This window comes from Plecotus auritus, assembly GCF_963455305.1.
Source record: "Plecotus auritus genome assembly, chromosome: 8".
In the NCBI taxonomy this organism is placed as follows: Eukaryota; Metazoa; Chordata; class Mammalia; order Chiroptera; family Vespertilionidae; genus Plecotus; species Plecotus auritus.
Window position 1 is genome coordinate 51,420,891 of NC_137782.1, and position 15,308 is coordinate 51,436,198.

A 15,308-nucleotide genomic window follows, 5' to 3' on the forward strand; every position below is an offset into this window, starting at 1 on the left:
ATGAATTCATTTAACCATCATAGCAACCTTTTAAGAAAAGCATTATTTTCTATAGTTTACACTGAAAGAAAGGAAGCATAGCAAAACACCATTCCTCATCCATGGTTAGACAACTCAAAAGTGTTAGAACTGGGATTTAGGTGCATATAGTCAGTCCTGAGGTGGCCTATTTAACCACCATGCTCCATGGGTCATCCACCCCTGCCTCCCTTCCATCATAGGGAGGGTGGAACCTGGGATACATTTCCAGCATCCAGCTACACTTCTGTAGCCAGACTCTCAAGCCAGTTCAGATTCCCCCAAACGTTAGATGTCTTAGTTCCTAGGTCTTAAATTATGTTAAATTCTACCTCTGACCCACTCAAAAGCATTGAGTGTTATTTGGAACAAACACCATTAAAAGAAGCTCTCCTGACTGGTGTGACTCAGTGGTTGAGCATCAACCTATGAACCAGGAGGTCACAGTCCGATTCTCAGGAAATAAACCCAGGTTGCAGGCTCAATCCCTAATGTGGGGCAATCACCAGGGTGGGGCATGCAGGAGGCAGCTGATCAAATTTTCTCTCTCAGCATTGATCTTTCTATCTCTCTTTTCCTCTCCGAAATCAATAAAAATATTTTTTTAAAGAAGGTCTCTTGTGTTTCCACTCCTGCTCTGCCACCAGCCCATCTTAACTCCTTTGAACTCTCAGATCAATGACTGTGACCTTGATTCTATGTATGAACCACTGGATTTGGCATTTATTCCTGATGTTCTTGAGGTTTAAACACCAGTGTCCAAAGAATGCTGACTATTCCTCTGAATTGCTACACCTTTGGCTGCCTTGAAAAGGCAGCTCTAAACCATTTTTCACACAACTCCATTCAATCCCAAGAGTGGGGCTCTGTGTAAAAGGGGTGGTTATCTCTTTGGCTCCTTTATTCTGTCCTGGGAATCAAGCTATAACAAGTCTCATGATCCAAAGATGAGACTTAAAATGACATAAAATGGCAACAAACAAATGATTGTGTGGAAACATATTTATTTATTATGTATTTGTAATCTTACATCAGTTACAGTCACATCTATGTGATATATAATGTTATAAATGTACATAATGTATATTTGCTTGTTGTTCAATGCTATCTTCTAGGTTTTTATCATAGAAGGGGATGGAAAGACACCTATTCATCCTTCCTCATAAAAACAAATAAATGTACTTCCTTAGAAAGAAGCATAACCAATCACCTGCTTTCTGTAACTGTATCAGCTACATTAAATAGACAGTTAACAATAATAAAATTATATAAAATAATAAATAATACAATAAAACTTAATGCTATAAAATAAACAAAGAATAAGGGAGAACTAAATTCGACATCATCCCATTTTAGGGTTGCAATGTTATGATTGACAGTTGTCTAGTTATTTCTATATTTATATTTAGTGTGTAGTAGAAATTGTTCAGAAACACAGAAACACATAGAAAAAGTCCCTACATTTTTGGTACTTATAGCAATTCTGAGGCTTATACCTCATGCTACAAAATTCTGTATAGAAACAGAAACTTCCAATTTTAGGGTGACACAAATCTGCCAAAAAAGAGAATGGTCTTAGTTGTTTTGTGCATTATAAAGAAGAGGAAAGGATGATCAGCCACAAACTGTGGGCCTCCGTGGCCAGTTCTACCTGACATGATAGCCCCGGTTCCAGCAGTTGCTTCAGTGCCCTCCTCATTGACATCCACAGTGGCTTGATGAAACACTTCAGACAGAAACAGTTCATCTCCTTCTGACATTCCTAAGAAATTGGCCTGGCCCTTGACGAAGGCATCATTCATGCCCATGCTTCTCAGAATGGGTTTGAGTTCATAGTGCTCTTCTAATTTGAACTGGGGGATATACACCTCAACATCATCTTCTGCCATTGTGTCTTTGCTGATCCAGTTGTTGAGATTGTCATAAGTTAGTTCATGTTCCAGCTACAAATCCAAAAGTTAAAAAACAAAAACACAGTGAGTGCTTAGAAAAGAAGGAAAACAACTTCTAAGTCTAATGTTAAAAATCAGTGACTTTAATGTTACTACAATGTGGGTGATATAAAAGTTTAATAGATTGGTAAAGTTTTTGCAAGAAGGTAATAGGTATGACATAAAATGAATGAAAGTTTGAGACAAGCCACACTTACTATCAACCAATTCATATATTCATGTAAGAAATTGCACACAATTTCCTAAGATGTATACATGTTCATCATAAAAAGCAAGTTTAGTCCCAGAAGTCAAAAACAACTAAAGTTGGAATGGCTTACCAACTCTAAGCCAGTAGACACATTAGCAATTTCATCTGGAAGCAATATGAACATGCTGACATCTCCAGCATATGGCAGTTCTAGAATCTGAACCTTTAGGTCTTCTATGTATCCAATGTTCAGTTTTTCATGCAAGTACATCATCTGTACAGATTTACGCTGAGTCTAAAGTGATTAAAGAGTAAAATATGAAAGTTAATACTAATACATCAAGAGACTTGCAATTTAACATAAAAGAGAATGGGTTCTGCTTTAGTGTTTAAGAAATATATTTTTTAAATCAACAAAATAAATTGTTTGTATATAATATTCTGATCTTATTACCTTTTTCAAGATTACACCCATTATGGACAATAATAATAATAATACTAAAACATTTGTTAGTACCTATCATGGGCCAAAAACTCTGCTAAACCTCATTGAATCCTTATAATAACCCTTGGAGTTCGATATTATTATTATCCAAGTTTTGTTGATTATGAAGTGGAATTCATGGAACATAAGTAAGTGGTAGAGCCTACATTTGAGTCTAGGATTTAAGTATAAAGCCCATGGTTTTTCATCATTACTCTTATGACCTCATAAAATTACTGAGTGGTATTCAGTAGCTAGAAAGAGTTAATGAACTATCCAATGTCCATAAGTTATAACTAGCACATCATGTAGTGACATTAACAAGTGGTCTCTATTTTTTCTTTCTCTGTCTTGTCTAAGACCCTACAATACATGTTAGGAAAATCTGTCTTGTTGTCTCATACCGAGTTCACACGGAAAGGATAAAGCCCACTTAATTTCTTCTCAAATGGAGTTTTCCATTTTCCTTTGAAGTAGACAGCATTCACCAGGACCATCCTGGTGTAGGAATCTACAGAACCTTCCGGTAACAAGTTTGAAATTTTACCTACAAAAAAAAAAAAGAAGAAAAAGAAAAAAAGATGTCTGTTTAGATCTCATGATCAAAAACTGTGAAATTGCTATAATTTCTTGAATCTTTTGCGCTGCCATTTAACTCAGAAGACACATTTGGAAAACTCTACAGAGATGTTGATCTTCAAACTCAAGTTTCCCTCTCTATTTATTTAAAGCATAAGTAAAAATCAGAGCAAATTTCTCAGAATGTTTCCAAAATTCAAGGGAAAATGAAGAAGTAATGGATTTAAAATTTAGAATTACTATCAAATTTGCAGTGGAAATGTTTACTTCCTTTTATATTGTTTTCTCAGTTTTACAGTTGCATAAAGTTATTTAATTCCATTGGAAGTGAAATATACTCTCTTAAGGAAGATAATAGTGTCTTTCCACATTATGTCACATAGTGCTCCTGCTAGATCTGGTCTAGACAGTCTATGGGTCTGACCCATTGATTCACTCAAGACAATTTTTTTGGAAGTTTAGACTAGACCAGGGGTGGGCAAACTTTTTGACTCGAGGGCCACAATGGGTTCTTAATCTGGACCGGAGGGCCGGAACAAAAGCATGGATGGAGTGTTTGTGTGAACTAAAATAAATTCAAAGTAAAGGAGCAGAGGGGAGAGCAAGAGAACCGGATAGAACAGCCGGATCCAGCCCGCGGGCCGTAGTTTGCCCACGGCTGGACTAGACCTATACAAGGAGTAATGCAGATTCATGAGCTGAGCAAGGAGGAAATGTTCTGGTGGGAGTATTATTGGAAGTGGCATTCAAAATCAGTTCTGAAAAATGTGTGATAAATTCTATAATAGAGCTAAATAATGCATAGTACTATGACAAAAAAAGAAAAGGAAGTAAAAGAGTGAGCTAGAGAAGGTTCTCAGAAATGAAAACATCTGAGCATGAAAGCTTTTTTTTTTAAGTTGTTTAAGAAATAGCCCATTATAGTGAATACCTCCTCTGCATTATTTCAACCACTAAATGGATTATTTTATTTAATCCTCACAACTACTCTATTAGGTGAGTATGAGTGCCATTTTACACAAAAGAACACCATTGTGAGAGAGGTTAATAATCTTCTTGGTAAGCTAGTTAGGATTCTGTCTCCACTGTCCTCCACCCTCCAGTCCTACTGACAGAAAAAGGACTAATAAAAAGGTCACTGTATTCTGACCAGCTTCAATATATCTGCTCAATATCTCCATTCAATACATTCTCCAGGCAATTAAAATTCTTGATTGCTATTGAAATCTACTAACGTTTTATTTAACTTTATGATGCATGTGACAAAACTAGTGTTTGATCATAACAAATAAAACAGAAAATTCTCTCAAATTATAAAATTTGGTAAAACAATCAGCCCCAATTACTCCTTGGCATTTTAGCAATACAACTGATATTCATTTACAGCCATTTGGCACAATGCTTAAAGAGAAAATTTATGCTGTTCTCAAAAGACATAACTTCCATGTGTCTTTAATTTTGCACTTCATTTTTACTCTCACTTCTTTAATCTTCACTTTTCCCATCTCCTTTGTGGCAGCAGTTTGTCGGTGTTTTAGAACAGTGGTTTAAAAATCCAGAATGGAAATGGAGAAGTAATATAAATAGATCAACTACTTTCAGAGAGACAAAAATATTTTAAATTCTATAGCACTTAGTTCATGTGCTTTTTCCCCCCATTATGGTAGCTAAGCAATCAAGACACAAAATTATTGCTGGAAATGATGTTTTAATCTGAGAAGTTAAGAAAATCCTTTTTTTTTTTTTTTTTTTGGTTGTTTTTTGTCCACAGTGGATGGAGTGTCACAATTATTTCAATCCTGATGTTTTCTATATTTGAAAACACCTGCCATCTGTCATATTCTATTCTAATGTAATATCAAAAATCCAATTATTTGCGTATTAAACATGTCTTCTATTAGTAGCCCTCAATTAAAACACCCACTCAGCTAAATAAGAATAAGGTTGCATTGCTCTAGCTGGTTTGGCTCAGTGGATAGAGCGTCGGCCTGGGGACTGAGGGGTCCCGGGTTCGATTCCAGTCAGGGGCATGTACCTTGGTTGCGGGCACATCCCCAGTGGGGGGTGTGCAGCAGGCAGCTGATCGATGTTTCTCTCTCATCGATGTTTCTAACTTTCTATCCCTCTCCCTTCCTGTCTGTAAAAATCAATAAAATATATTTAAAAAAAAAAAAAAGAATAAGGTTGCATTAACCAAAATAACTAGGGTTGAATGAATTTTAAGGGATTAAGGACTAAGTTCAAGGATGGTTTTAAAAAATAGATTCAATTTTCTAAGTGGAAAGAACAGAAAATATTTCCTTGGTTTTACCTTTGGTTTGAGTCTCAACCCAGAAATTAATCTTTTTTCTGGCTCCTTCTGCACATTCTAGGAAGTCAACTTCCTGGGGTTCTGTAGAGTAATATTTTTCAGAGAGTCGGATGTATTCCTTTAAAGCAGAAAAATGCAGGAGGTTACATAGAATATATGCTGAACAAGCCTTGGTGCAATTGTGCATTATGGGCTTCCTGTCAAGACTGGAGGGCCTGAGGTTGGGGTGCAGTGGGGGCAGAGGTTGACTATGGGGGGATGCTGCTGACAAAGAAAATTTTAAGCAGATTATAAAGGAGGTCAGTGGACCTCCTTCCCCACACTCCAGTCCCAATACTATTTGCCCTCCCGCATTATTCACATTATAGACAGCGAATAAGAAGGAGGTGGACCTTGCAGACAGTGACTCTGGAAGTCAGTTGTATTCCTCCTTACTTCTCTACCTTCTCAGCAGGTAGAGAAGTACCAACAGGGGGAGCACAAGGACACTGCCAAGGCCTTAGGGAGCCTTAGGGAGCCCTGTGCAATTCTGACTTTCCCTACAAGCATGAATCCTAGAGAACAGCTTTGAAAGTGACCTCATTGCAGGTTTAGGTCCCTGAATTTCAATAACAGGAAATACACTTACTTCCTTGAATTGCGCAGTCTTCTCTCCAAACAGCTTATTGGCACTTTCCAATATGTAACCCCCCTTGGTCTCATTGATAGCAGAGATGAGAGCATGGAAGCCTGAATGGATTGCGTTTTCAGCTTGTACCTTGAACAGAAAGGAGGGATTCTCTTTATATGACATGGGACTGCTAAGTAAGATCTTTCTTAAGCAATGGTATTTTTTTCTATACAATAATAAAATACTGGAGGGAAAACCAAGATGGCAGCATAAGGTATACACCTGTACGTGCTACCTCTCACAACCACACCAAAACTACAAATAAAAGACAAAACGACTATCACCCAGAACCACGGGAAAGCTGGCTGAGGAGAAGTTCTACAACTAGAAGGAGAGAAAAAAAGCGCATTGAGACCGAGTAGGACCTGTAGAGGCATGGAAAAGCAGAGGTATGGAGGCGCGTGAATCAGGCTGACGACTGGGTGTGCTGTTTTTTTCAGTCGGGAAGGAGATATAAGCTCCCAACTGCTCTGAACTCATTTCCAGCGAGACTCTGGGGACCCAGACTCCTACGGGGAGAAGCTGGACTGTCTGGCATCGGGTCGGAAAGTGAGGGTGGCTTTCTGCAGAGGTGCGCTCAGCTCAGGAATCATTGTTTATTGCGCTGGTGCGTGGGACGCAGAGACGCAGAGACAGCTGACTGGCAGCCATCACTGTTTGCCACGCCCTGTTGATTCCCTGAGACACTGCCCCACCCAATTTACAAACCTACCCAAACTGTGCGCAGCAGCTTTTGCATATGAATAGCCTGCCCTTTTGCAGCTTAACCATTGGTCGGCAAACTGCGGCTCTGGAGCCACATGCGGCTCTCGAGCCGCAGTTTGCTGCTCTGTTGACTAATGAGTTTGCGGACCACTGGCTTAACCTAACACTGCAGCTGGGTCAGACAGCTCCAACTTCCAAACCCCAAGCAAAGAGGAGAAATCTACAGAGCTATGGGGGGAAAGAAGAGGAACATCTGTAATAATCTGAACAATAAAGATTTATTTTTTAAAAAAAGAAAATACTGCATTAACATATACTTTTTTCTGGTACTTAAGAGGAATCTCTGAACAAATACTTTTGATATGGATGTGGTGCAAAACATATAAGATAATGTTTTACTTGTTTCATTATTTTGCCCATAGATTGGATTTTACCATGAAATAACCAACATTCTAGAAGAAAGTGAGGCTTCTTCTATAGTTTTGTAAACCTTAAGGTCTCTAAGGAATTTTTATATTCAAATGTTACTTTACAAGACATTATTTGATTTTGGTTGATGGGCTCACAATGCAATATTCAAGCACGTGTCATAGAACTGTACCTAAAGTTTGTAAACAGGATGATGGACATGGGACTCAGTCAAAGCAGAAGACTTGCAGGTGACAGACAGCTGTCTCCAGAGACCCGGCTGGATCTCTATATATGGGCCCTCTCCACCTCCTTTAGCCCACAATTCCCTCTGCAATAGCCAGAAAACTATGGGAGATATTGCCACATAACCATTCTCAGGAGTGTAATTATGGAAGTTGGTTACCAATAGGAACACATCTGTGTCCATTCCTATAACTCAGCTGGATAGCTAATAATTAATGAATTGAGTATTGAGAAAAGATCATACATCCTGAGATAGATAGATGATAGATAGATGATAGATAGATAGATAGATAGATAGATAGATAGATAGATAGATAGATAGATATGGGGGATATATAAAGGTCATTGGCCTCTTATGAAGTCATTGATCCTGACCTTCTTCATTCGTCAACTATTTGTCACTCCTTATCCTTTCTCCTCTGGAAGTCTGCATTCATGCTTGTGTATTCTAGGAGTCTATCATAGTTTTAGAATAAATTACACAAACCCAACTAGAGGCAGGTTGGTGTGACATAATTTAGAAAGAGTCTTGGCCTAGAAGTCAGGAAGTCTGGATTCTGCTCTGGCTCTATCCTTTTTTAGCAGTGAGACCCTAGAATAGTTACTTAAGGATTCTGAATCTTTTTTTTTTTCTGAAAGTGGGGAGATCTGTACTAAGTTCCTTCTCAGTCTAAGGTCATGACTTTAAGATAAGAAGATTTTAGAAATAAAGTACAAAAGAAATATGAATGAATGAGTCAGATACCTTCAAAATAGCATCAGGATAAGTGACCTGCATCTGCTGCATGAGCTCACAGCTGGTGTCATTCTCTGGGGTCACTGGGGTCACTTCATGGACTCCAATACTGTTAAACTGAAGCACCTACAATTGGAATTAGAGGAAATGATTACATTACATTTTCCTGCTAAATTACTTAACTTTTAAACCATTGCCAACAGGTACCTCTTAGTGGCCCGATGTCTCGTTCCCTGTCATTGTGTATGGGATACAAGCACAGATACTTTTTATATGTAATATGTGTCAGTCAACCTAAATTTTCCTCACAGGAATCAGTATGATGTATTTTATACTAATATATATAGAGAGAGAGACTAATGAGTAATTATATATATATAATATATATATAATATATATATATTATATATATATATAATTATATATATATAATATATATAATTATATATATATATATAATATATATATATAATTATATATATATATATAATATATATATTTCATAGTCAAACCCATATCTGCACCCCCTCACACTACTCACACACACACACACACACACACACACACACACACACACAATATATATATATATATATATTACTCATTAGTCTCTCGGCTCAGAGAACTTCAATGCCTTCATTCATACACTTCATAAGCACTGGCAAAGCCACCATTTTAAACACAGATAGGTCTTGTTCCAAAAGTTTGTGCTCCCTCCTCCAAGCCAAAGAGCTTCTCCTCTTGCTTTAAGTAGGGAATTAACCAAATTTGCTTTTGAATTTTAAAACCTGTACATGCAGCAGAACAACAACAAAAAATGATTTAAAATTTTAGCATAGTCCCATGTGCTCAAGCACTTTTCAGGTACAGAGAAACTGTCTTGGGCCCAGAGCAACCCATAAGCTAATTTTCTTTTGGTATCAAAATTAATGGTTTTATTTTAACAACTTAAAGTACTTTATTTAGCTTATGCCCTCAAAATATATTGCTTCAGAGTGCTAGTGATTTCTTTACTTTTACAAAATTAAGACCCTGATGTGTTCTAAAGTTGTGCAGTTTACTGTCTTTATTTTTTTTAAGGCAAAGAAAATAAAGAGGAAGGAAGGTTGCAAAATGTTGCTGCCATTAGAGTTGAGCAAATTGAGTTTTGTTGTAAGTCTTGATGTTTAAACTGCCACAAACACAGGGAGGATGCAGCTATCACTTTCCTCCTGCGAGGACATTGGCCAACACTCTCACTCTTCAAACAAGGTCCATTCTAAATGGGTCACCGTGTACTTGGGAAGGATATACACACTCAGGTACAATTCTCACGGGAAACCCCAAAGTAGCCAGCGGCACTTTGGTGTGACTTGAAAGCACAATATATGCCTGTGAGTAACCAGAGCATTCAATATTAATGTTCATGTACATGTGTGTATAAAAGAATTTTAATTATAGGATGACCTCGTCTGGGTCACTGACCTAGGAGATAATAGAATCATGTGAATTTTCAATGTGTTGAATTCATCCCATAGGAATATTGCAATGTGCAGTTGAAGTAGTCCAATGTATTTTTAAGGCCCTAGACTCAGTAAAAGGGTCCCCTGGCTGAGTTTTGTCCCTTCACTCAGGAAGGAAACCAGCTGCCGGACACCCTGTCCATCTTGATTTTGAAGACTGATCATCAGGCCAGGCTGCATTTTGCTGACATGATCTCACAGGGTTGATAACATGGCTGAGTCAACATTGCTCTCCTTGTATCTCCAAGAGTGTGATGACCACTGCTCTGGGACATTCTTTCCTTTTGTGACACTCTCTTAAAACTATTAGGAGTAATTAATCCCAGTAATAAGCAACAAACACAAAAGAGATATAGAGAATGCAAAACACTCTCAAACATTAGAATATTATAATGTAAGATGTTATCAGTTTTCATCACTTGCAGCCCTGCAATATAAGAAACTCCTATATGCCTTCTGCTATCTACAGTCAATGGTTCATGATTTGCCTATTTTGTAGATTTGAATCTAAGGAACTAATGTTGTAATAGCAGGTGATAATTGCTGACCTTGAGATTGTCAAGATATCGCAAGCTCACACTCAGAGCAATTCAACAATTTGGTTCAGGAATCATTCAGTCCTTATTTGGAGCTTCAACAGAAACTTACCTTTGCCATCTGGTCTGCAGTGTTGCCTTTGGCACCCAGGTAGACCATGACCATGGTGGACGAGATGCCCCATGGAGAGAAGAAGAGATTCTGGGTGGTGCTTGTATTTGCCAGATGCTTGAAGAAATTGATGGCAAAAATTGTGTTTGCCACATAAAGGTCTTCCATTGTTTCAATCTAGAATGAAAGTGAGGAAGAAAATACATCTCTAAAAAAGGAGACAACATTTTGGGGATGTCATCAGAGGTGTAGTACAGGCTGTACTCTGCACAGGGTAGGGGCTTCCTCTCTGTTCTGCCTTCATGAAACAACAAGAAGTAGAGCAGGGACAGTGTTAGGGTCATGTGACCCATGCAGCCATATGGGCCCCAAGCTTGGTGCAAAACTGTGCTGTTTACCATCTTGAAATTCTCAATAATTTTAAACAAGGGCTCTACATTTCCCTTTTGCATTGGATTCTGCAAATTTTGCAGCCAATCCCAAGATGTAGTGAACAGTCTTATGATGAGTAGTGACACTTCATATAATAATAATGATAATAACAGCAATAACAATAAATAGCACTTACTGAGTCTTACTATGTAAGAGAGTCTGTTCGAAATATTTTACCTGTACTAACCATTTTGTACTTACTGAAACCCTACAAGGAAACCCTAATTCCTCTTTTACAGAGGAAGAAACTACTGCACAGAGAAGATGAGAAAAGTAACCAATGTCACTTGACTAGGAATTGAAGTCAGGTGAGTGGACTCCAGGGTCATGCTCTCAACCTCTATGATACACCTGCAAATACACACCACACACACAGGAAAATCCACACATATTCAAACACATGCCAACTGCACACATATTCATGTTGTCCCCAGTTGAGATGGTAAATCTTCTTTCAAATATCCTGCTTGTGGAAGTGGCTTAGACTCATTTTTGAGGATTGGAGCTTTCATAGTCAAACCCATATCTGCACCCCCTCACACTACTCACACACACACACACACACACACACACACACACACACACACACACACACACAACTATCACAGCCTTGCTACAAAGAACTTCCAATGCTGAGTTCATTATTGGGAGTGCTGGGAAGGCTCCTTTCCCCCGTCACATGCTAGCAACGAAGTCAATGCCATACAAACTGTGTGACCTTATTCAAGTTAGTTAACCTCCCTGAGCATCAGGATGGGACCTATACTTTCAATGAAGGTAGCACTGTAGGAATGATCCTAGATATCTCATACACACACACACACACACACACACACACACACACACACCAGATCAACCATCTGAAGAAAAATGACAGACACACCTTCCATGACCAAAGCCTTCCCATGCAGCCAAATGCTTGGGCACGCCCAGATGTGTGGGAGTATCTGTGGGTACTGGCCAATGATCTTCTTTCTGGCTGCATGTTATGCTTTCGTAATGGCTTATAACACACCCTACAATTACCAAAATATATGTATACCAAACAACACTGACACTCATCATTCCACAGGAAACCGACTCATGGAAGTGGTTTCCCAGAGCTGGGAGGCCCCCAGGTTGAGGCATGCCCTGCAGCTCTCACCTAGGCTCACTCAGCAGGGCTTCCCAACCTGGGCCAGCACTTGCTTCTCTGTCTAATCCATGGATGTCTTCTGTGAACACTTGGGTCATGAACATTTCTTTTTAAGAAAGTGATTGCACTTTGTATCAACATTTCTTATTTGAAACACCACCTGATTGTATGTTACCAAGACAAAATAGTAAATTAAGTAAAACTTGTTTCTGAAACTCCCTCACCTCTTCTTCTCATTTTATCTTCATAGGATCTCTATAAGGCAGATACTATGATCTTCTTTGAGAGTATAGGTTCCATCCTGATGCTCAGAGAGGTTAACTAACTTATATAAGATCACACAGTGTGTATGTAATTGTGCAGGGATTCAAGCCTAGGTCTGTTTCAAAAACCCACTCTATCCAATGTGCCACACTGACTCACCTGCTGCTGTTCAACTTCACTCTACAGTGTTAAGAGTTTAGGCAAGGCCCTAGCAGGTTTGGCTCAGTGGATAGAGCATCGGCCTGTGGACTGAAGGGTCCCAGGTTTGATTCCAGCCAAGGCCATATGCCTGGGTTGCAGGCTCGATTCCCAGTAGGGGCGTGCAAAAGGCAGCTGATCAATGATTCTCTCTCATCATTGATGTTTCTATCTCTCTATCCCTCTCCCTTCCTCTCTAAAATCAATAAAAATATATTTTTAAAAAAGAGTTTAGGCAAATTTCGCACTTGAGAAATGCTAGAAAGAGGAAATAAGAAGAGGAAGTTTGCAAGTCTGTAATGCTCCTAGAAGGCTTTTTAAGTAAAAAGTAAAGTTACTATATTTTTCTCTTGCTTCATCACTGAGATTAGATTAATTTGAGTGGCTCAGAAATGTATTTCCTCTTCCGTTTTCTGATTTTAAAGTATCTTTATAATCTTATTGGGTAGATTTTTTTGTAAAGTATCTCAATATTTTGGAAATGAACTGAGAATTAATGAACAAAATATTTCTTTAACCCATGTGAAAAGAAAAACAAATAAGTTGTCAGAACCAGAAAAGTAAATGTAGGTTTCTCTTGCAGACAATTCTTTTTAAAAACCTGCATAGTCAGTCACATGGACACTAACAAAATTTAAGTGTGAAGAGAAACTATCAGAGAGGGCTATTAATGCCAAGTTAGGATTTTAGGTGGAAAAAAGGAGATAAGGACAAAATTAAATTATCCCCAATGCATTTACCTCTCTTAAAAAGAGTTGAAGTTTTATTGTTAAAATAAGGTACAATTAACTGCATTTAACATGAAAATTATACCTAATGTCTATATTGCAGTTACCAAATTTCTTCAACTGAGTTGTTTTAATTAGCATAATTTTGTCCCCAGCAAAGCATAGTAATTCCTGTTAGACAGATGAAAATATGAAGATGTAGATTGCACAGCCAGTCAGTTTTGAAGTCTCAACTAAATCGCAGCCTTCTGATTGCAAGATGGGGGCTTTTCCTACATGAGGCTTGAGAAGCTTATTGTTTTAGAAATCTCTGAAGGCATACATATACAGTGTCCAGTGACCCTCAGACAAGTCCATGGTTTACAACTGAGTGGGAATCCGCCTAAGACAATGTAAATTAAAGTCACAAAGTGACATCAAATAGCACCATCTCCCAGAACAGGTAGCACCTGTTGTGAATTTCTTAACAAGAGTAAGTTATACAACTTCATTAGCTCCTAAGTGTTATGCCCGTAATTCATGTTTAATATTATCCTTGAAAAGAAGGATGGAAAGCATATGTGGGGCGGGGCTCCATGACGTTCTTGGCAGTTCCTGCTACACAAGTTGACAAATGTGCCACTGAAACTTGGCACAGGTCATGAAGAACTTGGGAGGTGCCACAACCACCATAGTCCCTCTTCATGTTGGCACTGGATATTCTATTTGAACTTGCTGTGGCATTTACAACAAAAATTTCTGTGACTACACAATGCAAATAGTTTGAAATTGATCACAAAAATCCACAAGAACAAAGAAAATAATAATTCCAAGGAAAATTTCTGTTCAAAATGACCAAATGCACCCCCCTACACACACACACACACACACACACACACACAAAAAAAAAAAAAAAAAAAAAAACAGTTTCTGGTATTTGATGACTTTCATAGTGAATAATTGCCTGTTTGCAGAGTATGAAATTATTTATTGCACTATTACTTCAGTCAATTCAACAACAAGTTTGGCAGATTTTTCCCTTTCACTAAATTGACCAAATATTGAACTAAATCCAATACATATATTCTGGTATTGAACTGACCCAACCCAAAAAGCTACTTAATTTCTGATTATTTTAGATGAAAACTCAGTCATCTTTTAATTTTTTAAATATGTATATACAATTGATAAATTACTTTCAATTGCTTAAATGAATGTTTTAATTAACTTAGCTATTCTTATTAAATTCAGTGTCAAAACACTAGCTAGTAAAGAATATACATATTCTAACCTGCTCAAAAAAATTAACATCACAAATTTAATGTACATTTTGGTTTGCTTAATGTTACATAGGCATTTGCTGGCTTCTGCGATTCAAGATCAAGACACACACACACACCTATCATAGCCATGCTACAAAAGAGCTTCTGATGCTGAGTTCATTATTGGGAGTGCTGAACGGCTATATATTTATTTCAAATCTTGCACTAAAATATTTTCAGTTAAACAACTAAACAAGAAAGCACCACTAAATTTTTACTCATCCTCTAAAAACATCCCACGTTTTAAATTTCATTATATTAGTAACACCAGAATGAGGGAAGAGAAACAATGAAACCAGAGTTCATAGAGATGGTCATGGAAATACCTTGCTATTCTCTGAGGTGCTGTCTGACAGGAAACGGTCCTCCAAGAGTTGTTAGAGTTCAGACATGGTGATGACTGGTTTTATAAAGCATGGCCCCTCCCACAGAGCAATTTTTTTTCTCTCTCTCTTTCTAATCTGTATCCTTTGAGTGATTCAACATTTTACTCAGAAAGAGTTTGTTTGCTAAGGCATCATTTCAGAAATTTGTTGGGAGGATCACGTCACTCAGAGACTTATGAATTTGACAATATCTACACATGGCCTGTTAACATTAGCTAAAGCCTGTCAGCCTCAATTTAAAGGGTCTTGCTCTATACCCACACTGAAGGATAGTACTAAGCTCAACAATATCCCTTCTACCTTTCTACAGGTTTGTCCTGTGGGATCTTTGTAATACATAAAGGCAATAGAATCCTTTCTTTTGCTTCTAGCAACCCCTTAGGGCTCCTTTGGTCATGGGAAAAAAAGAAAACTA

General features: G+C 37.9%; 1 protein-coding gene across 1 annotated transcript; it reads right to left on the reverse strand.

Moving 5' to 3' along the window:
* Positions 1 to 1,556: 1,556 nt before the first annotated feature.
* On the reverse strand, positions 1,557 to 14,878 carry SERPINB2 (serpin family B member 2; the record flags this gene model as incomplete). Its single annotated transcript, XM_080684833.1, has 8 exons — positions 14,834 to 14,878; positions 10,450 to 10,626; positions 8,309 to 8,425; positions 6,163 to 6,291; positions 5,535 to 5,652; positions 3,049 to 3,191; positions 2,291 to 2,455; positions 1,557 to 1,961 (listed from the first exon to the last, which is right to left on the reverse strand). Exons 2-8 carry the CDS (start codon positions 10,615 to 10,617, stop codon positions 1,557 to 1,559), a joined length of 1,245 nt encoding a protein of 414 aa, XP_080540959.1. The 5' UTR covers positions 10,618 to 10,626; positions 14,834 to 14,878.
* Positions 14,879 to 15,308: the final 430 nt, after the last annotated feature.